The 25,050-nt window shown below is 41.8% G+C and overlaps 1 protein-coding gene across 1 annotated transcript in view; it reads left to right on the forward strand.

Annotated features, from left to right (window-relative positions):
- The window catches only part of ppp1r16b (protein phosphatase 1, regulatory subunit 16B), an 85,532-nt gene that overhangs the window by 54,857 nt on the left and 5,625 nt on the right, over positions 1–25,050 (forward strand). The window contains exons 3-5 of the mRNA XM_056436458.1: positions 1,621–1,691; positions 19,278–19,423; positions 21,026–21,129. Of these exons, the coding sequence (XP_056292433.1) occupies positions 1,621–1,691; positions 19,278–19,423; positions 21,026–21,129 (321 nt within the window). The remainder of the gene's footprint in view (positions 1–1,620; positions 1,692–19,277; positions 19,424–21,025; positions 21,130–25,050) is intronic.

Consider the following 25,050-nt stretch of genomic DNA (forward strand, 5'->3'; position numbering starts at 1 on the left):
AATCAGCCATGCCCGAACACGAAATCAATCAATTCAGTCGGCTGCGTAATGACTCTTGTTTCATTTGTGCTTCGTGGCCTCAACCACAACCTGAAGAGTTTTTTCTCATGTGTGACTCACATCCATTCTGTGGGCTCGGCTCTGAGTGCCGCCCAACCATCTCCTGTGTAGCAGCGGACGACTGGAGCTGCCGCTCTGCTCAGGTTCTGCCTTCACTACACAGACTGACTGTTATTTCCATTGCTTGTTAAACTGTCGATTATTTTCTTGATTAATTGGTGGATCATTTGGTTTATATATTATCCGAAAAGAGAGAAAAAACGGCTTATCACAATAGTCCGGGAACACAAAGTGACATCTTGAATTTATGGTTTCGTTAAGCCAACAGTCCAAAAGAAAAAGATATTTAGTTTTTAATTGAATAAAACAGAGAAAAGAGGAAATTCCGCACAAATAATAAGCTAGAACTGTGATAACAAAAATAGTAATTTGTTTGTTGAGAGACTGATCCACTGGTATTTAATTCAAATTCAAAGAGATCCAGTTTATAAAATCTTTTTCGAACAAAGGTAGGAACCTCACAATGTTTAGGTTGCCTTATACAGCCTAGCCCTAGGTCGGTCAAGTTAATTCAACCATGTGTTTTTCCATTTCATTCAATTAATATTGTTCGTATTGTACGTTAAAAGTAGGATGATACTTTTAGCACACAGACATCATACATTAATGTCTTTACTGTACTGCTTTTGGTTGTGTGTGTGGGTGTGTGTGTGTGTGTGTGTGTGTGTATGTAGCTCTTTCAATTTGTTCTTTTTGTACATATGGCATACTTCATGTTTATGTCTGAGGGACAGATGTGATCATTATCGTCCCAAATCTCTCTCATCTCTCTTTCAGTGTCACAACCTGATTGATCCACTCGCTCGTTTTTTGTGTGCTTCTTTTTTGTCTCTTTGAGACAAAGGCAGATGGCAGCTCTGCCAAAAACAGGGGATAATATTGGCGTGGAGAGGAGCCCCGCCGTGTGCCACCGCCACTTCCTGCTCAGGCCAGCAGGTTCAGCGGCCCCGGCAGCGAGGCAGCTGTGTTAGCTGATGTGTTTATGAATCAGGGTCTGGGCCGAGCGTTTATCTTTTAGGATTGTGAGGCTGACAAACAGTGTAATCCCAAGCATCATTACATCATCCTCTTCCCCTCGCCATCACCCAACATTCATCCATATTTCCAAGGGCAGTTGGGTAACATCTGGGCTGGGCTGATCATTTGAGGGATTGAAATTTCTGCAGGGATGCATCTCGATCACACGGCGAGATTGATTCGCGATGTCACGGGGTTAGGGTGAGGGCAATTCGAGATTCCTGTTTTGTTTTTCTGTACATCTTAATCAAAATATTCATTTTAACTGACTGTGGTCGTATCACCACACAACACAGATGTCTCTTAAAATGTGAAAGCAAACTGAATATTTTTCAGTTTCTAGCTATAAAATAGTGTTGAACTGGTGATGAATGCAGTTATTCAAGCCGAATGAAGGAAATCCTGGTTCCGAAATGTAAGTATTTCTCCAGTATTCTATACTTCCATTTCCACTTATGTGTTTCTCTCTGTCTTTTCCACCAGTACGCTACCTGCTGAAGAACAATGTGAGTCCGGACCTCTGCAATGAAGACGGCCTCACCGCTCTGCATCAGGTAAACTAAATGAGAAATTGTGTTTGATCCTCGACTTCCTCTGTTCTTACGCCACTGGTTCTCAAACTTTTTCTGCCCCTCCCACTCCGGTGGAAGACAAATGTTCCTGCCCCACTGCCCCAACGAAATTGTAACAAAATTGTCTAATAAAATTACTTTTTGTGACTTTCAAATTATAGAATAAAGAAAATTGCAATCACAAGGAAACCAGATTGCTGCATTAGACACAAAAAGAAAAGTGCAATCACTTCGTTAGAACAATGCAAACAAAGTTCTATCTGTGCAAAAAATAACTAATATTTGGCAAATAAATAGCTAATTGGGACTGCAATGAAGCTGTAATCTGTGAAAAACTAAACAAAACAAATTCAAATATTTGCCAATAAAGAGTTTTACTGAGTTTTACACTGCATATTGTTTCAAAACAACAATAACGTGTGCAAAACAAAACAAAATGAATGCAGATATGTATTGCTAAGTTTTATTAGTATTAGTGTCTGCAATGAGTCTGCTTTCCATGACAAATGGCATTAGAAAACCAGCTTGGTCCAATGGACCCTAGAGACGTGAAGTCACAAGGACTCCGGGACACCAGCCCTCACTATAAGACTGTCAAAGAGGAAAGTCTTAAGTCTACTCTTAAATGAGGTGACTGTGTCTGCCTCCCGGACTGAAGGTGAAGCTGGTTCCATAAAAGAGGAGCTTGATAACTAAAGGCTCTGGATCCCATCCTACTTTTTAAGACTCTAGGAACTACAAGTAGCCCCACATTTAGTGAGGCAGCTCTCTAGTGGGGCAATATGGTACTACAAGCTCCTTAAGATATGATGGAGCATCACCAATCAAGGCTTTGTAGGTGAGGAGAAGAATTTTAAAAGTGATTCTTGATTTTACGGGTAGCCAGTGCAGAGCAGCTAGTGCAGGAGTGATGTGATCTCTTTTCTTAGTTGTAGTGAGGACACGAGCTGCAGCATTCTGGATCAACTGGAGGGACCTAAGAGACTTATTAGAGCAGCCTGATAATAAGGAGTTGCAGTAATCCAGTCTAGAAGTAACAAACGTGCGTACCAGGTTTTCTGCATCTTTTTGAGACAAGATGTGTCAGATTTTTTAAATGTTACGTAAATGAAAGAATGCAGTCCTTGAGATTTGCTTCACGTGGGAGTTAAAGGACAAGTCCCGATCAAAGATAACGCTGAGATTCTTTACAGTGGTGTTGGATGCCAGGGCAATGCCGTCTACAGAATCCACATCACCAGATAATTGATCTCTGAGGCGCTCAGGGCCGAGTAAAATAACTTCAGTTAGGTCAGAGTTTAACATCAAGAAGTTGCAGTTATTCAATTCAATTCAGTTTATTTGTATAGCCCAATTTCACAAATTACAAATTTGTCTCGGAGTGCTTTACAATCTGTACACATAGACATCCCTGCCCCAAAACCTCACATCGGACCAGGAAAAACTCCCAAATAACCCTTCAGGGGGAAAAAAAGGGAAGAAACCTGCAGGAGAGCAACAGAGGAGGATCCCTCTCCAGGATGGACAGATGCAATAGATGTAATGTGTACAGAAGGACAGATTTAGAGTTTAAATACATTCAATGAATATGACAGAGTGTATGAATAGTTCATAGTAGGCATATTCCACGATGGAGACCTCCACGATCCATCAGGCAGATGGCGGTGGGAGGAGGAGGGCGGAGTCTCAACAGTGGGCGGAGTCTCAACAGGACAGTGGCGCAGTCAGGAGCAGGAATTCCAGACGATCCATCAGGCAGATCGGATCTATGCCGTCTCAGGTCCGATGACCCCATGAGACGTGAAGTCAAAAGGACTCCGGGGAGAAAGCAGAGTTAGTAAGGTGTGATTGAGAGATGAAAATTCATCCTTAAGGAGAGAAAAAAGAGGAGATAGGTACTTATCCATGTTTTATATCCTTAAGACATGCTTGAATTTTAGCGAGCTGTTTTGTCTCCTCTGGTTTGATTGATAGATATAATTGAGTATCATCTGCATAACAATGGCCAAATGAGTATCTGATGATGAATCACACATGCATTTAAAAGAAACTGTCTATATTATAGCAGAATTTCCAGCAAACCCTTTTCAGTGAAGCTGACAGTAAGTAAGAGTGTGGTACTTTTACTTGCGCTTTATTGATTCAGGCACTTCATATACTTATAATACAGTCATTAATAAACCACAGCCACTTATGAGGATTCATAAAGTGAATGGAGCATAATGCCGGCTTCCCGTGGGTAAGGACTGCAGTCTGGTGTCTTCGCGAAGCCTTGTGCATGATGCATCCTCCAAAATTAATTTACACATTTTCACATGGGATTTTTTAAGCCAATTGAAATTCAATTCTAATCTCCTTACGCAGCTAAACATGGAATTTAGATGTTTATGTACAAAATGTCTAATACATTTTGCACTAATTATCAGAAGACAAAATAACGAAATTGCTTTATAACAGTTTTTCTTTCTCATCTGTTTGTCTTCTTCCAAACTAATATGACTCCTCAATGTCAATATTACATTTGATAAAAAAATTTTAAAAAAGGACTTGACCTGCCTTTCAGAGAGTTTGTTGTTTTCTTGAGTTTATTCTGTTTCTTCTCCACATCTCTTGTTTTTGCACCATTGCTCCTTTTAAACTTGTATGAATGACCTCCAGCTTTACCATTACCAGCTCAGTCTTGTTGAAATCTACATTTCCTGGAGTGATTACTTGGTAATATGAATTAAAGTGCCTTGTGCAGAATAGTGTTGAGGTTTTTTGAGACTGAAAAAATGATTTTATTAGTGAGGAAAATTGTTCAGCATTGGGCAAACTGTTCCATTTTGATGCAGGAAATTGACATATGAGATCAGGCTCATGTTCAGTTGCTAATTAGAAGTATTACAGGCATTAAAATCAAAGCTTCCATCTCCAAATCAATGCTCAGTCACTCAAAACTAATCAGTGAGTTGTCTGCGTGTGTAATGAATCATTACATGTCTCATTTATCACAAATCAGTCGTTTTATTTGAAATAACTTTCCTTCATTCCTCTTTAAGCCTTTTCCTGTCAGCACAGCACACACGGCCTCTCAGGGTGAACAGTTGTTCAGACTCCAGATCGGGTGACACAAGAAAGTACAACCGTCAAATCAAGTCTTTGACTTCGGCTCAGCTCAGACTAATATTCGGCTGAACAGGATTTTCTTCTGGATGATTCCAACACTTTGCGTGATCATTTTACTGTTGTAATCAAAGCAAATCAGCAAAGAGTGTTCCAGTAATACAAACTCTCAGTGCAGTGCCGAGCTGCAGCAGAGCTGAGATACTGTATCTTCATCACGTTAACAGGTACAGGTAACTCTCTAAAAAAAATACTTGTTCCATTAAAATGTTAGCAAACCTCAAATGATGAGCTGTTTGACTCTTTTTCTATTTTTGTCATTTGGTGGCCCCGGTCAGCAGGTGAGACATATTATTACCATGGAGACATAGTTGTTAGTTCTGAGTCGTCATCATGGAAGGGTGGCTAACTTCGTAGGCCTAAAATAAGTCTGTACTGCTATGAATCAATCTCAGAGCAAAAGAAAGAAGACTAAACACTCCAGACCAGTCTAAACATATCTCAATGAAAGCATCAGACCCTTGAGCTGAAGCTAAGAACACATTCTTCTGGTCGCACTATGATTATGTGTTAGCATGCTCCCTGTCGTCTCTCGAGCGGCGGTTGCGATGCCGACGCTCTCGCTTCAACACAACTCTCTGAAGAGGAGCCAGCAGTCGGCTGTTTCGGCTCCAGCTTTTTCATTTGCCAGCGTTGTTTTATTGACAATGAACTTCCACAGGAGGTCAGTAAAGCAGTGGCTGCTCTGTAGCGTAATAACCACGTTTAACGGGAAAATCATTGCGTTTTATCAAGGAAAATTCCGAAAGCATGAATTCATACAATCGATTTGATGCCTCTGGCTCCTCCGCTCCCCTCTTCTCTCTCCTCTCCTCTATAGTTGTACACAGCTGACAATTTATCTCCTCTTTCTCCGCTCCGCCGCCTCTCTTTCCCTCTCGGCTGCTCAAAGCCGAATACTCTGGCTCCTGCTGGGAGGCAGCCAAATGAACAAGGGGAAGAGAAAATTGAAGTCCATCAGTCACCACCGGTGGGAATGGTGGTTTTTTTTAAATGCCGTGGGCCGTTCGCTGCCAAAAGGTTGAATTGACCTTTTGGGCTTTGAATGTGTGTTTACCCGATAATCTGCTATTTGGACGGTCCGGCCTGCACATTGTCTTCAAGATGAGACCTTTGCACTCCCGCTTCACTTTGACAAATGAAGCCATTCAAGGCGAGACACAATACACACAGAACCGCACATGGGGGAATTCATCCATGTGTGTCTCTTGCAGGGATGGACACACACTCCCACACAAACACACAAACACACAAACACACACACTCAATCCGTCATATGGTGAAGTGGTGGTGATGTTTCTCTAAATGAGATGTCATAGCGATCTAGGGTTGGTATCACCTCACTGATGGGAGACATTAATCCAGAGATGGCTTTCGGGGGAACTGTATGTGCCAGATTGCCCTCCCCCCCATACACACACACACACACATACTAACACGCCTTGTGTATACACACTTCAATATTTACCCCGTCAGCCCTTGAGACAAACTGAATTCCTCATATGCTTGAGTTCTGACAGAGAACATCTGATTTTCCACAGCTTGCTGGCAGGATCACAATGGGACGATGTGAAGGAGTGTAAGAGCTGAACACAGTTTTTAATTGTTTGATACTTGAACCAAGTCGTGCGATGGGTTTTCCAGCAGACAGCATGTCGAGGTAAAAGATGTTGCTCTTGATCTCACACGGTGCTGTCTTTTCTTCTGCTGTATCTCTCCTGCAATATGGAATCTCATTTTTTTGCGAAGAGTAGCGCTGCCAAAAAAAAGCTCCACCACCGCCACTACCAATATATCGCATATGCCTCGGCAGCTCCACAATAAAAGCCCCCGCTGGTTTGCTGGTGGTCAGCTTTAATTTTCAATTTGATTTATTTATTCAAATCATTTAAGTTAAATAATCTTGAGACGCTTTTTACATTCAGCAGGTCTCGACTGTACTGTAACATTTACAGACACACAACATTCCCTCAGGAGCAAAGAACTGGGGCGACAGTGGCAAGAAGAAAGAAGAAGGGTAGAAACCTGAGGCAGAACGAAGCTCTCGGTGGGCGTCCATCTGCCTCCACTTGATTGTTTTAGAGCGAGGGATGGGGTGGGGGGGGGAAGAAGAGACAGACACAACAATAATAACACAACATCTATAGTAGGGCTAATAAAAAATATAGTAGCGGGCAGTACAATAAAAGCGTAATGATAATAATAATAGCAGCAGTGGATACAATGGAGTGACAGTAGCAGTTTGAATGTGAGGCAGCAGGTAATGTTTGGTTTCTCCTGGCTGAAAGTAAAGCTACGTGCTGCAGCACATCTGCTATTAAAACCAGAACTTCAACCAGCACAGAAACATCTGTTGAGCCGATGAAACGTGACTTTGCTTTGAGGGAGATCGTCGCATGACGGCCGGTGTTGGCTTTTGTTCCGCAGCAGAGCGAGTCAGCTGGGAGGCCCACGGTGGGCTGACTCATGACGGGGAGATTTAAGCACGATGTAGTCGGAGGGTTCCGCCTCCTTGATCGTCTTTCTTTTTGTTCCTCACTTGTATCGGCATTAACACTCCCAAGCCAGCGCCGTTGTCCCATCTTTGGTTGAGTCGCCGTTCTTATCTGGCTCTGAGGTTTTGTGCTTCGCTTCAGGCTCAATGACCCAGAGCGTCAACACGCCGTCACATTTAAAAACATTTTACTCCACTGATTCAGCCACTCAAATATGAATGCAGACAAGATGGAGATGGGCAGAGAGAGGTGAGCGGGCCTTTAACTGCTCGAATGATGCAGGAGTTGAGATCTGAAGTTTTTGAGACTGCATTCCTGTGTGGACCCAGACTTTTCATCAGTCATTCATCTCTTCCTCAAAGTCAGACTTTGAGGACTATAAACTCAGTCTACCAGCCTTTCGGTATGTTCTTGTACCAAATTCTATAATAACCCTTCATTTAGTCTTTCCTGGACTTTACTGTTGTTATTATGTTTTTAAATATTTCTTAGACATGATCAAGTGTCCCATTATACCATATGTAAAGGAGCTTGACCGAAGAGGTCAGTGAATGATGTGCAACCGTGGTTTAAGCTAAAACTGATCCCACAAACCATCCACCGTACTCTTTACGTCTCACCTGCTGCTCACAACTCTTGGAGCTCCTGCACGTGGATCCTCTTCCCTCCTCATGATATGCATGAGTCCTGTCATGCATGTTCAATTTAAAAACCCTTTTATCCTTTCACCTCCTGCAGTCTCAGCCACCTGGTCCTGGTTGTGCCCGTTTAACCTCTCAGTATTTCAGTTTCAGGGCCAGCTCTGAACCGACAGCCCACATAATACGAGCCGTGGCAACAATTGTCAATCAGCGTGTTATTTCCTTGTCATTTTGCTCCTCAACCCAGACGCCGGTCCTCTCAGCCCACTGACGGATCACAAGCAAGACTGTTGCTGTTGTTTTCCAGCAGCATAATCTGAGCCTTTGTCAGAGCCACACTCCCATCCTTGTGTGAAGGCTTTTCATTATTTCCTTGTTTGCCTCGTCGTCTTGTTGGCAAGAGGAGGAAGAAGGGTGGAGGATGGTGGGATCGACACGGGAAGGCAAAGAATTTAGTTTGGGTGCTAGTTCGCTTGTGAGTTTGCGTGAATGGTATTTTAGAGCGAAAAGCTAAGAGACTAGTTTCGTCAGCTGGCTGGTGGGCTGGAGTACGTGGGTTTATTCAGAGGGAGGTTGGGATGAGTTTAGTTGTCTGCTGGTCTGTAGGTTACGGTCTCTGATGACATCTGCTGCAGGATGGAGATGTAGACACCAGCTACTCCATCAGGGTAGAAGATGTCTTTGACATGTTTTTATGTCGCTTAAGAGTCTTGTTCTTGTGAGTTTCACGAGGTCTCGCAATGCTAATTTCCCCTGAATTATATCTCTAAGCTTGCCAATTACCAGACCCAGACAGAAAATGAAATCTATAACTTGCTCTCTAAATGACCATTTAGGTGTATCGAGAAGAAGTATGTCATGCCTTCACACACACACTGATACACACACACACACACACTGATACACACACACTGATACACACGGTCAAATGTAACATTTTGTGATTCATGCTCGTCCGTCTTTTCCTTTGAACTCATCGTGCCTGCTGCTCTTTTGACATCATTGCACCGGAAGTAGTTGACACAAATACACCAGTACCACTTCTGCTTTTGGGATCTTTAGAGGAAGATCTTACTCACCGTTTCTCTCTCAGTCCGTCTCTGGCCTTCCTTTGCTGAGCATTAATGGCAGTAGCGGCCAACTGAATTAATAGCTGTGATTTTTATGCACACAAAACTTTCATATCAAGGCTGGCGCAGATTAATTTAGAAAAAACTCAGAAAAGAGAAACTTTCGAAGTGAACTTCCTCCTAAGTTTCTGTGATCCTTGAGCATCACACTGGAGTCTTTACATTTTTCGTCTTTCTCTTTTCTTTTTTCGTGCTGACGGAGGGCTTTTAGTATCATGGAGCTATTTTTTTTCTCCAACACAATCTTTTAGCAAACCATCATTTAAAAAAAGGTCAGGGCAGGTTCATCTTTAATGGGCTGTCTGAAGCAGTTCCCCAAAAGCAGAAGACACATGCATTTGGTGGAATGACTCTAGATATCGAGAGTGAGCTAACGTTAGCCTCCAAAAGAAAGTGGTCAAGTCAGTCAGAATGCAATAGAAAAAAAACCGTCGAGCAAAGCTTTCTTACTTCTATTTTCAGTTATATCTTCTTTTAAAGATTGTGTTTTTTCACATCACGAAAAGAAATATGCAGATTTAAAGAGGTATTTATCGAAGCGTGGCTGAGATCGAGCTCTTTAGCTCGATCTCAGCCACGCTTCACCAGTTAATTGATCTGTTTATGGCATAGAAATATCACATCTATGTATAATTATTATATTCCTGCCTGCAAATGTCTGATTTGGTTGCTGCTTTTCCGACACATGAAGCTGTTCTTGAGCCCTGCAGACCTCATTTGAAATGTGAGACATGGGCATTTCGAGGTGTGTAAGCAGGCCACGTTTTGCCCAGATGCAATTTTCTGTTGTTTTCTAGTTGTTGCCACGAAAATGATCCGCAAGTCACACTTCTTTTCTTTAGGATACACCATCTTCGTTAACAATAGTGGCTGAATATGGATGCTCGTTCCGTGGTCAGTTAAGTAAAAAATAATGTCAAAACAGACTCGGGGAAGACAAATGCACAACAATTCATTTGCGAAAATGTGTGTAAAATCGCATTAAATGTGCAATCAATACAATGTCATTTTTTCACCGTGACTAAACGCCGCCGCAGGATGTGCTTGTCACCCGGTAGTGGTTCCAGTCAGTCCGCCTTTGTGTTCTCTACACATCCATTTCACCTCTTATTTGTCTTCCTGCTATCTGTCCTCTGCATCTGTGAAGTAATTTCATTTCCTCTCTTGTGTTGTACATTAATTCATGTCCCCCCCCCCACACACACACTCCTGTCTGAGCCTCCTTATCTGCATAGCTTTGACAGTCGGTGCTACAAAACTCCAGTGAACTCATTTTCTCCTTACGTCAATGTGGTCTTTTTTTAAATTGTATTGGTTCAAGCTCTCCGATTAAGATGCATCCTTTCTCAGACGGTAGGCAGCCAGAGACAGAGTTGGATCACAGGTGACCGAGAAGACAGATGAAGGTTTTGTGTCAAAGCCAGCAGGGATGTACCAAAGGTGACGGCCTCAGCCACTAAATCATCCCACAGACACATCTGCTCGCCTCTTCTGTGCTCAGTCCTTCCTCTCTGGATTACACTAAACACTCCACACGCATTACATTTACTGTCAGAAAAGTAACATCTAGTACATGCTGGTACATTTAACTGCTGTTTCATGTTCTGTTCTGTGGAAAATGACACGACTCATTTTCTGCTCATCCTTTTTCGGCTACTGGAGCCATTAGCCTGTCTGAATGACGTCAAGAGGATGCTGAAGGGGAAAGTCTGCCTTTGTTTGCATTTTCCAAACTGACTGATTCAGAATATCTTCTGATCTGCTTCCGCTTCTTTTTCTTGGCATCTCCACCCTGTTTCTTTATATCAATGTTTGCACCTTTCTAGCTGTCTCACTGTGACTCGCTCTCTCGCTCAGATACTAGAAACCTCCAGAGATTGCCCTTCAGCTCATCCTCCTCATGTAAATCCATTAAAAAAAACTGTCTGCGCACCTCAGCTTCTCACGGTTTCCATGGTGAGCATCTGCAGAGTGATGGAGTATTTAAAGACGTAGTGTAAGAGAGGAAAATGTCCCCTCATTGTTCATCAGCTGACCGGACTGATCGCTGGAGTTTGCTGTGGAGACGGATCACAGATTAGACTGAAGTTATGTATTTGACTTGTCTTCTGATTTATCATCTGGTTAAAATATTATTATTATAATTATTATTATTTTTATATTTATTGTAGGTCTGAACAACAAAAGGACCACACACAACTTCTTTCATTTATATAAATATTGATCTGTTATTTCCCTCAATAACTTGTATTAAAGTCGGAGAGAGCTGGAGAGAGGAAACACTAACAGAGTAGAAAGAGAAAACAGGTCCACTCTGACAGGGATGATAACTATCTCCTTATTATTTGTATATATAGTAGTCTAACACCATTAAATCAAATGAAACATATTATACGATCACTTTCATACATTTTTTTAAAGTGGATTTTTATTAGAATATTCACTAAAAACTGTCAGGAGTAAAAACAATTCATTTATACTGATCCTGTGTTCAGACACACGCACTCCAGCTGTTAACACAGACTGACAGCTGATCCAGCTGTGATCAGCTGATCCAGCTGTAATCAGCCGTCGCTGTCATAAGAACCCGATGTCGCTTCACGTGACGCTTCCGAGGAAACAACGTCTTTCTCTTAAAATATATTTTCTCATTTCCTCTCTCCTCGCATGGTTTCCTTGTGTCTCTCCATGCATCCCTGTGGGAGGGACTAAGATGCAAGGAAGAGACACGAGTGAAGGAAACAGGGATGCAATTAAGAGACTATGGATGCACCCAGTGTTCAATTCAATTCAATTCAATTCAGTTTATTTGTATAGCCCAATTTCACAAATTACAAATTTGTCTCGGAGTGCTTTACAATCTGTACACATAGACATCCCTGCCCCAAAACCTCACATCGGACCAGGAAAAACTCCCAAATAACCCTTCAGGGGGAAAAAAAGGGAAGAAACCTGCAGGAGAGCAACAGAGGAGGATCCCTCTCCAGGATGGACAGATGCAATAGATGTCATGTGGACAGAAGGACAGATTTAGAGTTAAAATACATTCAATGAATATGACAGAGTGTATGAATAGTTCATAGTAGGCATATTCCACGATGGAGACCTCCACGATCCATCAGGCAGATGGCGGTGGGGAGGAGGCGGAGTCTCAACAGTGGGCGGAGTCTCAACAGGACAGTGGCGTAGTCATGAGCAGGAATTCCACGACCCAGACGATCCATCAGGCAGATAGGATCTATGCCGTCTCATAGGGTCCGATGACCCCATGAGACGTGAAGGCAAAAGGACTCGGGAGAAAGCAGAGTTAGTAACGTGTGATTGAGAGATGAAAATTCATCCTTAAGGAGAGAAAAAGAGGAGATAGGTACTCAGTGCATCCTACACGTCCCCCGGCAGCTATAAGCCTATAGCAGCATATCAAGGGGCTGGACCAGGGCAAACCTGATTCAGCCCTAACTATAAGCTCTGACAAAGAGGAAGGCCTTAAGTCTACTCTTAAACGAGGTGACTGTGTCTGCCTCCCGGACTGAAATTGGAAGCTGGTTCCATAAAAGAGGAGCTTGATAACTAAAGGCTCTGGCTCCCATTCTACTTTTTAAGACTCTAGGAACTACAAGTAGTCCCGCATTTAGTGAGCGTAGCTCTCTAGTGGGGCAATATGGTACTACAAGCTCCTTAAGATATGATGGAGCATCACCAATCAAGGCTTTGTAGGTTAAGAGAAGAATTTTAAAAGTGATTCTTGATTTTATGGGTAGCCAGTGCAGAGCAGCTAGTGCAGGAGTGATGTGATCTCTTTTCTTAGTTTTAGTGAGAACACGAGCTGCAGCATTCTGGATCAACTGGAGGGACCTAAGAGATTTATTAGAGCAGCCTGATAATAAGGAGTTGCAGTAATCCAGTCTCGAAGTAACGAACGCGTGAACCAATTTTTCTGCATCTTTTTGAGACAAGATTTGCCTGATTTTTGAAATATTACGTAGATGAAAGAATGCAGTCCTTGAGATTTGCTTTACGTGGGAGTTAAAGGACAAGTCCCGATCAAAGATAACACCAAGATTCTTTACTGTGGTGTTGGATGCTAGGGCAATGCCGTCTACAGAAACCACATCACCAGATAATTGATCTCTGAGGTGCTCAGGGCCGATTAAAATTACTTCGGTTTTGTCTGAGTTTAACATCAAGAAGTTGCAGGTCATCCATGTTTTTATGTCTTTAAGACATGCTTGAATTTTACCGAGTTGGTTGCTCTCCTCTGGTTTTATCGATAAATATAGTTGAGTATCATCTGCATAACAATGAAAGTTTATGGAGTGTTTCCTGATAATATTGCCCAAAGGAAGCATGTATAAAGTAAATAAAATTGGTCCAAGCACAGAACCTTGTGGAACTCCGTGATTAACGTTGGTGGTTATCGAGGCGTCATCGTTTACAAATACAAACTGAGATCGATCTGATAAATAGGATTTAAACCAAATTAGTGCCGTGCCTGAAATGCCAATCGACTGCTCCAGTCTCTGTAACAGGATGTCATGGTCAATGGTGTCGAATGCAGCACTAAGGTCTAACAAGACCAGGACAGAGAGAGTCCTTTATCTGCTGCCATTAAGAGGTCATTTGTAATTTTCACCAGTGCCGTCTCGGTGCTGTGGTGTTTTCTAAATCCTGATTGAAATTTCTCAAATAAACTATTATGATGTAGAAAGTCGCACAACTGATTTGCGACCACTTTCTCAAGGATCTTGGAGAGGAAGGGGAGGTTAGAGATCGGTCTGTAGTTAGCCAACACCTCTGGATCCAGAGTGGGCTTCTTCAGGAGAGGTTTAATAACAGCCACTTTGAAGGAGTGTGGTACGTGGCCTGTTAGCAGAGACACATTGATAATATCTAATAGAGAGCCGCCAATTAAAGGCAAAACGTCTTTAAGCAGCCTCGTCGGGATGGGGTCCAAGAGACAGGTAGACGTGTTCGAAGTAGAAACCGTTGAAGATAATTCCAGCCTGCATGTTCACTACGGCCATCTGGCACACATTAAAGGACAATATTTCTACTTGCATCTTCTTCTCTGTGTACGTAACAAACCTGAAGACGCAAAATGGGGAGTTTAAAACAAGATGTAGACTCTGCCAATTTCTACCAAAATGTTGTTATTTTTCTACAGAAACTTGAAGTTATCCACCTTGGCTGTTGATTGAACCAGGACCCGCTAAATCAGAACACAGAGCTTTTTCGGGGCTTGTGAAAAAGACAAAGAATTACAGAAACGTTTCAGAGGCTCTACTTTTGTAACTTTAGAGGAATAATTTGGGCTTAAGTGCTTCATAAAGTGGTTAGACTTATTTGTTTCTTTTCTTTCTGTTTTTTTGCCAACAGTTTCCCCTCATTTTCCCCACTTTGTTTAAATCTTGTGGGCAGAAACATAACGGGATTAACAGCAGTCAGCAGATTTAACATTTATTCGAACAGATCACTCATTTTCATTTCAAAGCCCACGAGAGAGTCGAGAGCTGCCAACACTCCAGTGGCTTTTCACAAAAGTGAATGCTCTGCGGTAAAATAAACACTAAAAAACATGGAACTGTTTCTGGAAACCAAGAAGAATTTGTATGCCATTTATTCTTTGATATGCTATACATACAATCGAGTGAAGGGGGCTCCCGACATAATGTTTGATACATCAAATTCAAACCCACAACTTTATATACATACCTGCAAACGTGTCACCTTTCGGTGAAATTCACCGTTTTGAAGTCAAAATAGGTCATCCAAGTGAATCGTGTAGATCCGAGGAGTTTTTGTTTTTTGGGGGGGGGGGGGGGGGGGCGGCGTTTATGAGATTGCAGTGAGACACGGAGAAAATGCGATGTGGTGCTCTTCGCAATAAAACTTCTTTGATGGGACGTGTCGCGTCTCGGCCAATCAGCGTTCAGATGTCCACAGCGTTGAGGGGGTTTAGGTTAGCTTGAATGTTAGCCCGCTACATCTGCTGCTGTCACGCTGCACGGTGTATCGACACTAACAAAGTACCCGTACGTTAAACACAATGTGATTTAGCATATTGTTAGTGTCAATACTTCATTAAAAGAGCGCGCGATCAGAGCGCACACGCTGCTCCGTGTCAAGCTGTCTGCACGCAATGCGCTGCGCAGCGCGCACAGCGAGTGGCGTCAAGTGGCGGAGCTTTTGAGACTCAAAGTCTTCAGCTTTAAAAAAAAGAAGAAAAAGATGATTCCAGAAGTGAAATGTTTCAGTTATTTGTCTCCAAGGCAGACGGTCTGTAAAGTTATGTAACTATACAGCTGCTCATCCTGATGAACTCTGTATCATCTGGTCAGATACTGACTAAAGGCCTCATAGTGTATAATCAATGCTATGATGGAACCATGTAGTTTCATTAATATCTGGCTGTATTAATACTAATAATACTGCCATTTGTTAAGTGTTGAAAAAGTTGGTAAAAATTTAACCATACAGATGTTTTATTTATTACAATTATAGATAAATATACCAGTATCGTATTTATGGTATCATATTGTTTTATGGTATTGTATCGAATTCTGGTATCATGATATTTATGGCAGGTATCGTATAGAAGTTATAATGTTAGTGACAGCCAGGTAGAGGCAGAACAGACTCAGGGAACAGAGTCATGGCTCAGCAGAGCTCACGAGTCCTTGTTGTTCCGGCCAAAGAAAGGGAAGTTGGTTTATGAATGACTTTAACCATATAATATATAATGACAACGCATATTTTTTTATTACTATCATTATATCATTAATAATATTTCTACTTCATACATTTTGTTGTAAAACTACCAAAGTTCAGCTAAAATATTATTAGATTAATCAATTAGTTGCTTAAGAGAGGAAAAAAAGAAAACAATTGTTGATAATAATTTCACTTTAAATAATTAAAAAAAACATTTTATGGTTCCAGATTCTTAAATTTGAAGATGTGCTGCTTTTCCATTTTTCCTAATTTGAATGATTTGTAAATGTTGTTATACTTGTGTTCGCCAGTAGGGGCGGTAGCGGGGTTTGCCATGACTGGTGCCGCAATTCTTGTCTTAAACAAACAAGATAGACCAGCGTAACACAGACAGTGACGCAGCTGTTGATGCGAGTGTCTTGGTGTTTACTGGTGAGAAACGTACATAAGCACCATATTATATATATTAATGTTATGTTCGCTCGCTTTTATATTTTGACAGTTATTAACTGTGTAGAAGTTAAAGTGAAGACAGTTAGCGCCGTTTAGCTAGCGGATGCTAATCGCGCGCTAGCGTTTTAGCACCATTGTACAATGTTCTGCTGGCCTGAGAATTACATTGTTCCATGAAAGATTAGATAGTTACATGTTGTGTCCCGTGTTTTAAAGTTTAAACAGGTTTAGTGCCTTCGATCTCCGTGACCTAGTCGTCGCCATGGAAACATTGTCACATGACATTTCCTTTGGTTCTGTGCTGTGACGTCACTAGTGACGTCACGGAGCAGCGAACCAGAGTCTGTATATAGAGTGATTTCAAGCAGGAATTCAGTCTGTGAATCTCACAGAAACCCCTCCACCCCTTCTCCATTCAGCCACTTCCCGGGGTGGGGGCCTCTGATGAGATATCACAGACAGGGTGGGTGGGAAGGTTTATTATATATTATATATTATTGGATAAAAGAGGAACACAAGGAATTAATTTCTTACATAATTTAGAAATTAAAAAAGTGTTCAAGTGCACAACATTCAGGAAGTTACTTGATTTGTAAAATAGTGTAACGTGGGACTTGTTAACCTGTGTGATTGTCGCTCAAGTGGGCCGTAGAGATTTCTCTGAATGGGCCTCGCTCCTATTCACACCTGGGCCCATGCAAAATAAATATTACTGAATATTTCAAGGTGTGGCGGCCATCTTACCGAGTTCACCATCATCTTTCAAGGTGTTGTAACTATTCTATTAATATATACTGTATATATATTAGTGCTGTGAAAAAGAACGCGTTAACTCAGTTAATTCAATTACAGGTTTAACTAGTTTTTTTTTTTTTAACGCATTTAACGCATGCGCAGAATGAGCTTCCAATCCGTCTGTTGTTGGTCGTCGGGACGAAAAAAAAGTCACTTGCAAAATGAGCTTCCAATACACCACTTCAATCTGAACTCTGTCCGCTCTCATGCAGACGGTCTGTTCATCGGTAATGATCCTTCCGCAGGTTCACCTACGGAAACCTTGTTACGACTTTTACTTCCTGTAGATCAGGGTCTCAACACGTCGATCGCGACCTGCCAGTCGATCGCGGCGTAGTGTCGGTAGATCGCATGACATTAGAAAGATTGGCCGGCCCCTGACATGTTCTCTAGAGCACGTCTTTGTTCTTTTATGAAACTAAACGTCTGTTGTTGATCGTATCTCCACAGCAGCATGTCATTTCTGTCTCTTCGCGTTGCGTTAACACTTATCGATCTCCGTCTCGCGCCCCACAGAGCTCCGGGCGCGCGCATCGGGACCGAGCAAAAAAAAAGTTACTTGTCAATCTGTCCACCTGTCCGGGCCGGTGAGGTTTCAGCTTTGCAGCGGTGTCCCCGCCGTCCCTTTCATCACGGCCCAGTTCATGAAGAAAACCCACACAGTCAGTTTGCCTCAGCAGCTGCTAGAGGAAGACTAGAGGCCTTTAGATTGTGTCATGGTGGAGTTAATGGTTGAAAAACAAGAGAAACATGTTCTGTTTAACCCTCCTGTTACCTTTACATTTACTAACATATTTTACCCTCGGGGTCAATTTGACCCCAGCAATTAAAACCTCCAGAAAATTATTAGAATTAATATTGCTTCCCAAGTTTAAGTGAGAGGTACTTTATGTTTGTTTGTTGACTACCTAAATAGCCCTTTAAATAAATAAAAAAGTTGATATTTCTGATATGTTTGACACAGTGAAAAACAGCCTGGGGTCAAATTGACCCCAAAGAACACCGACATTAAACATTGAATGGGGTCAAATTGACCCGAAAGGTAACAGGAGGGTTAAACATTCTGTTTAGGATGAAGATGTATTAATGTTCCATATGGAAGAAAACTGCTAAATAACTGCTGAGTTGCAGCACCATTGTATAGAAGAATGTATAAATGTATATATCCGTCTTTTGTCATAAATCTCTATGTTCTCACAAAATATACCGAGAATATCGGTAATATGTGATTAATCATGATTAATCCACAAAAACCTGTGATTAACCCGATTAAAAATTGTAATCGTTTCACAGCCCTAATATATATATATATATATATTATTCTTATTAGAAGGGTTTGTGGGCACTGACTTAGTCAGAGCAGAGAACCCCCACCGTTGTCACCTTTTTCACCCCTCATGAGTTTGCAGGTATGTATATAATAGCTTTGGTTTTTGCTGATCAGCCCCTTTCAGACTGAAAACAAGCTCTGAACCCTCCGCTGTGACAAAATAATCCCATTTTATGACTCCACATCTGCTCCTTGCACTCTCTCTCGCTCTCTCTCTCTCTTTTCTCACTTCATACACTCATACCCATTAGCTCTGATGGAGAAAACTGCTGTTGCTGACAGCAGCTAGATGGGAGGATGGAAACATTCTCCTTCTGCCCCACCCTTTAATCACACCAAAGTTTAACAAGGAACATACTTCCTGCCTCAATCTTTGCCACTGTGGATGGCTGTGAGTTATGACTGTGTCCAAATTGGCTTCATGGTTTCTCAGTTTTGCACTCTGCAATATGCGCTAACGAATTTTTGAGGAGACTGGGTTTGACTTTGTAATGGACTTCTCATTCGTTTGTGCTCTTTGTGTCAACGAGTCTCTTTTCATCCATTTCCTGCGATGATTCAGGTGCAGCTGCATCGATGCTCCACGGCTTACTCACTGGAAGAATCACGTGCAACATCAGCCTGAGAATAATACAATGTGGAGCGCATGCATTTCACGTGATGCAAAGGGTTAACTCATATCTGTTACACAATTTTCATCTTCTGTCTTGCTTTCATGTTCACTTAATATCAATCTTTATAAATATTGTACTCCTTTTCCCCACCTTTTTCCTATATCTAATGTAATCTGAGGTATTACATCAGCAAATATTTAAGCACCGACAATATAATTTTCTTTTTCACTCCAGTGTTGTATAGATAACTATGAGGAGATGGTGAAGATCCTTCTGGACCGAGGAGCCAGCGTCAACGCCCAGGACAACGAGCTGTGGACGCCGCTGCACGCCGCTGCTACCTGTGGCCACGCAGGACTGGTCAAGGTCCTCATTGCACAGTAAGATGTCGGCGCTTTCCAGCGTTTTAGAGCGGAAGTGAAATAAAGAGCACTTCAGCTCAAGTCAGAAGGGAGTATTATATGAGAACTCCGGTTTGAAACATCATCTAAAAACTACATCCGAGTTTTTGCTGATAACCAGGTGCTGATGCGTCAGAAAAACAAAATTCCCCAGGCGGTAATGAGTTTGATTTCAACACTTTGATGCACGCTTCACCCCTAAGAGTCTGAAGGTGAAGTTAGTTTAAAGTTAGCATTGACCGGCTGGACAAATCGTTATTGGCTGCTCATCCGACTTAATGGTGGGCAGCACTAACTGCCTGCGCTAAGTGCTTTCTAGAGGAAAAACTCACACACCACAGTCTGAAATTATTGCAACCACTTTTCCCAGTGGGCCACTTCAGGCAGTTTACAGGAAACTATGAATTTGTTTTTTTAATTCTGTTCTGGGCAGGAGAAATTAGGTGTTTATGTTCCTAAAACAACAGAAGCTGCAACTTGGAGGAGCAGAAATTGATGTTCAAGCACCAAGAGACTCAAAGCAATGGCAAGACGATCAAACTCTAATAGCAGTAGAAGAAACACAATGATTGCGTTGTAATTAGTATCATTATTTTTTTTTTTTACGATTTACCAGGTGTGGTAAACAAACCTTGGATCTATTGGGGCAGGCAGATACTGTTGAAATCATTATTAGTTAACCAGACTTTTCTGATATCAGTTTATGTAGTGATATGGAAAATTGCTTATAATGCATTCAAATTGCCATTCAGTACATTTAATTGGACTTTTACATCTGATAAGCTACAGTTTTACAATTTTCTCTGAGACCTTAATTAAGACAGAATTTGGTACAATGTGAAATCATCATACAGTATCTTCACAGTCAATAATATGTAATTGTCTCGCAGCTCGAGGGCAAGTAATGATTAACAAATCCGTTATTAGCTGTCTTTGTTCAGTAAATGTGATGCATAATTCAATAATGCTGATTCAGGTTTTTCAGGAGTAAAATAACGTCCTCGTGTGTTTCTGTCTTCTGACACATTCACATCTGAACATATGGAAGACATTCTGTACAGAGATACTTACACATTGTTCCACAGTGGCCGTATGTGAACACTCACACTGTGTCTGCCTTCGTGTAACAACTAGAAACACACACAACATATTCAGCCACACGGCTGCCATCTGTTACCATGCAGGACTTGTCGGTCCACTCATTATATCACTCGGACTCATCATCCCCAGTGAAATTACTGATTCAAAAATGTTGAATAAGGCAGGCCAACTTGTTCAGAATTGAAAGAATTTAATCAGAATCATCAATTAGTGCTCAAACAGATTTATTTCGCCAATACTTTTAGTTATGGATCAGCTTATTTTTTCCATTATAAAATACAGGCATTTTACTAGGATGATCAAAAGCACTGCTGATGTAAACAAACCAATTATCGGAGAATTATATTTAGCTTTAATGTTTATTTTTATTTTTAACAAAAGCTTTTCAATATTTCAAATCTTGTATGTACAATGTTATTTATATTTTGATTACAGATAATGCACACCGTTTAACTTATACAACTTTCTCGTTTCTCTCAGCGCGGCAGATTTGCTCGCGGTCAACTCTGATGGGAACATGCCGTACGACCTGTGTGAAGACGACCCAACGCTGGACATCATTGAGACGGCGATGGCCAATCGAGGTATCAATATTTAGAGAACCCTAACCGCAGACATCGGGACCGTGGTCAGAATCTTTAAGCTGTAGCTCTCAGTTGATCAACACATTCGTTTTGTGCTTCCTGTTTTGGGAACTTTTCATGGGAGGAGTCTAGATCGCGTTCAATATGACATAATTCTGTGTATTTGATAGTCTTTGACCCCTGATCTCTTCTCTCACATGTAACTGAAAGTATAAAGCCGCCTTAACCTGAATAAGAGTGTCTGCGGCTTCTGGCAGCGTTCACAGTGTCAGCCACAGGAACAGATTGTTGAGGAAGATGGCAGCGGGTTGGTGACCTCAGAAAGAACTTAGTGTCCCACAGAGATTCAGGATTGACTCCTCGGGGAGCTCTGATGTATTCACAGTTCTCTCACTGGTGATGGGATGCAGATTGGGGTACTGTATCTTCATGCTGCATCCCCGTCAACAAACACAGTCTGCACGGTTTGTCTGAGTGAGGAGAGAGAGAGAGAGAGATGGGAGAGGGAGAGAGAGAGAGAGAGAGAGAGAAAAGGGAGTCGTGTGACCGACATCTTTATTTACCCTGGAGTTAAATCACACTCAGCCCTCCTTAACATCAGCTCTTGTCAATGTTTTGTTTTTGTTTCCCGGTTCACAGTTACATCGACAGGCAGACGTGCGAATGCACAGTTGGAGAACCAAGAGGCTAAATCTGTGTCTGATGGGGCGTTGGGTGGAGAGAGACGCCGTAGTGCGAATGCTGAAGTGTGGTTGGTTTATCACAATAGTTATTTGGGAAATATGCTCGATAGCTATCTGTTGGAGAGTTCGATTCAAAGATGAAGACCGTCTCTGTTCCACTCACCTTTGTAATTCAGTTCAATCTCTGATTTCGCATTTATTTCATCAGACTTTATAATGTTTACTCCCCATATTCTCAGACAAATCGACAGCCAATGAAGCGCTTACCATTACCAACCTAGCATTTTATTCCTCTTCTTTGTTTACGTGTGTCCAATCGGCTGTGGGTTTCTGTCAATTTGACGCGTGTAAATAATAGACAAGGAGTAGGTCAAGCTACCCTTCGGCATTCAGGTAAATCCCGAGTGCTTCAGTGGAGCTGCTGAGTGGTAAACAGAAGACAGCGCTGTGGAAGCAGGGTGTTTGCTCGAGGGCATCAGAGGTGCTCAGTCATATTTCCTCAGACGATTAAAGGTCTGAAAAAGCCGTGTTGTGATAAGTGCCGCGTCGTAAACAAGACTGGGGTTAATGGTTTTTTGTAATGGTGCAAATAGACAACAGACAATTCTGTCAAAACACACAGAGGCTGCCGCGTTCAAACGCCTTTTTCGGGGTGATCCCTGGGGGGTACTGAGACCAAAAGGACATATTCGGGACTGGGTCGACCTGGGCTGTCATCCGGAAAAGAGACCAAATCTCTGGGACCTTTATTTCGAATTTACCCCTTTTTTTAAAAATCAGTGACCCCGTGGTCACGAGCAGCTGCCCACCGGGACCATGCATACCAAATTTCAGCCCGATCGGACCTTCCCCGGCGGAGTTACAGCACAAGTACCGTCTTTTTATACCTTGGTGGCAGTAGAGAGCCGCTGGGGGCTTGGAGAGGGAAAACGGAGACCGTCGAAAATGAGCTCCTCAGTGTACAATGTGATCTCTGGAGCCGCAGAATGCAGACAGCGGTACAGTAGGTGAGAAGAATGATTATTAGGCTGATCAAAGGCAGCGCGCCGCTGCTAATTGCTCCCGTAGCATTCTCAGCACTGTGTTGCTGGATTAGAATTCTCTCTCCAGAGACATGGGACACACACACACACACACGGACGCACACACACACGGACACACACAGACACACACACCGTGGACTGATCTCACTCTCTCTTGATCGTCCCTCATGGAGCCCAGCTCATCTGTGATGAGCCGCAGTGATAACGGGCAAACGTCTCGCAGAAATTGAACCTCGTGAAATGAAGTGAGGATGCAGAGCAGTCAGAGCATCGAGGTGAGCGACTGGCTCAGTGGTGAGCAGGTCCACCTTCAATCAGAGGAGCAGGGGAGGGTTTGATTTAGTTTTCAAATGATTTAGTTCTCAATTACTTGTTTGAGTAGTTTGTGAAGCAGAAATACTCGACATGTATTCCTTCCAACTGGCTTAATGTGAGGGTTTGATGCTTTTCTATGTTTTATATTATAGTTAATTGAATATTTTGGACTGGTTTGCAGACATCACAGGTTTAAAAGTGGATAAAAGGAGCAACAAACTAATCAATAATCTAAATAATCTTTAGTTGCTGTCCTAATTAAATTTGGATTTACGTCTCTGCCATCTTGAGCTTCTGTGTAGCAACAATGATCCAATGATCTTATGATCCAATATGGCTTGAGTGGGTGTCTCCCAAAATATACCTCATTTAAGACTTAATGTGCAGTTAATGTACATTATAGATTTTGACTTTTTGATTGTAATCAATCTTTTTACGACACTTCCTGCATCGGCCACTTGTCAGTAGATTCAGAGGAGAGTTGAAGTGTCTCTTGTTCTGTTTTTATCCACAACTCTGCTAATGTTGTTGTCATGCAGGACTCAGTTACCCCTAAAGTCTCGCTCAGGAGATCCGGTTTGTTCCACACACCAATGTTCTCTTGGCTGTGAAATCTGTCTTCAGCTTCAAGAGTAACTCTTGTTTTCTTATTGATGTGATGATATATTGATAGTTTTCCTGTTAACTACATTTGTCATAGTGTGCCAATGAGGAAAGTTTGTTTTGTTATACATTCTTTTTAAATCCTTCGGGCCATTGTTAAGCTGAAGGGCATCTCTGTAGCTAAATCAAAACATTATTGAAATCAAAGAGACAGATGCCTGCTGACAGAAAACAGGGAAGAAAACAGTCGCTGGAGGGATGCTTTTCATTTCAGTCGACAAAGGGGACCGCCGTGCTGATTCGGCTCCTATAAACGCCCTCGGGCTGTGATTCTGGTTATCAATTCAGAAAAAAATACAAATTTTCCTCCTCACCATTTTTCCAGTGTGTCTATTTTGGCTTTGGCTGAAAACACGAGTGTGACACTGAAAGAGGAAGTTGACTCTGGAATGGCGGGCTGGATGCTGGATGCTGGCTGAGTGGATAGAGTTGCCCCTCGCCCAGGTTCAATTTATAACTCTTGAAAGGTCGTAGGGTTGAAATGCTGAGAATGACGTATACACAGTCAGGGGACGCCTGTCGACTTCTTATTATTCCAAACAAAAGTTGCCAGTTTCTGTTGATTCTCCTTCATGCTCCACAAAAACAAAGATGTATCTTCAAATGTCTAATCCCTGCGAATATTCCAACATCTTTGAGCATTTTTTTCCAGCTGCTGTCCCTGACGAGTTCAAGTGTCTCTTATTTACATTCACAGCACTTTGATTTATTGTAGTTTTAGTAATTCACATTTAAAGTCACACTGTGATAATATCAGAGTCACAGTTGTGAGCGACAGGCTGTTTTCTTTAGTGGCTGTGACAGACGGAGTCACCTGAGCTTAAACTCGGCCAAACACGTCAAACTCTTTTAAGAAGGTGGTGGGAAGGGCAAAACAGTCAGATATAAAGACTGTACTCAAGGCAGTTCTGTATTGATCTTACAAAGTACATTCAAATAATTATCTGAAAATGTATTTACGGTAACCGTGAATTTTTTAAAACTTATTTATTTATTTTAAATTTATTTAACCAGGAAATGCCTCATTGAGATTAAAAATCTCCTTTACAAGAGTGTCCTGGCCAAGACAGCAGCAGCAGCACATTACACAAAGTTTCAGACAATACAACATAAAACAGTGACAGACAATATATTTTTAAAAAGAGAGATTTATTTACAACATTATTTTGTATTTTTATTTCATTCATAATGTTAGAAATTACTAATTTCTTAGTTTG

Source organism: Pseudoliparis swirei, chromosome 18 (genome assembly GCF_029220125.1).
Source record: "Pseudoliparis swirei isolate HS2019 ecotype Mariana Trench chromosome 18, NWPU_hadal_v1, whole genome shotgun sequence".
Lineage (NCBI taxonomy): Eukaryota > Metazoa > Chordata > Actinopteri > Perciformes > Liparidae > Pseudoliparis > Pseudoliparis swirei.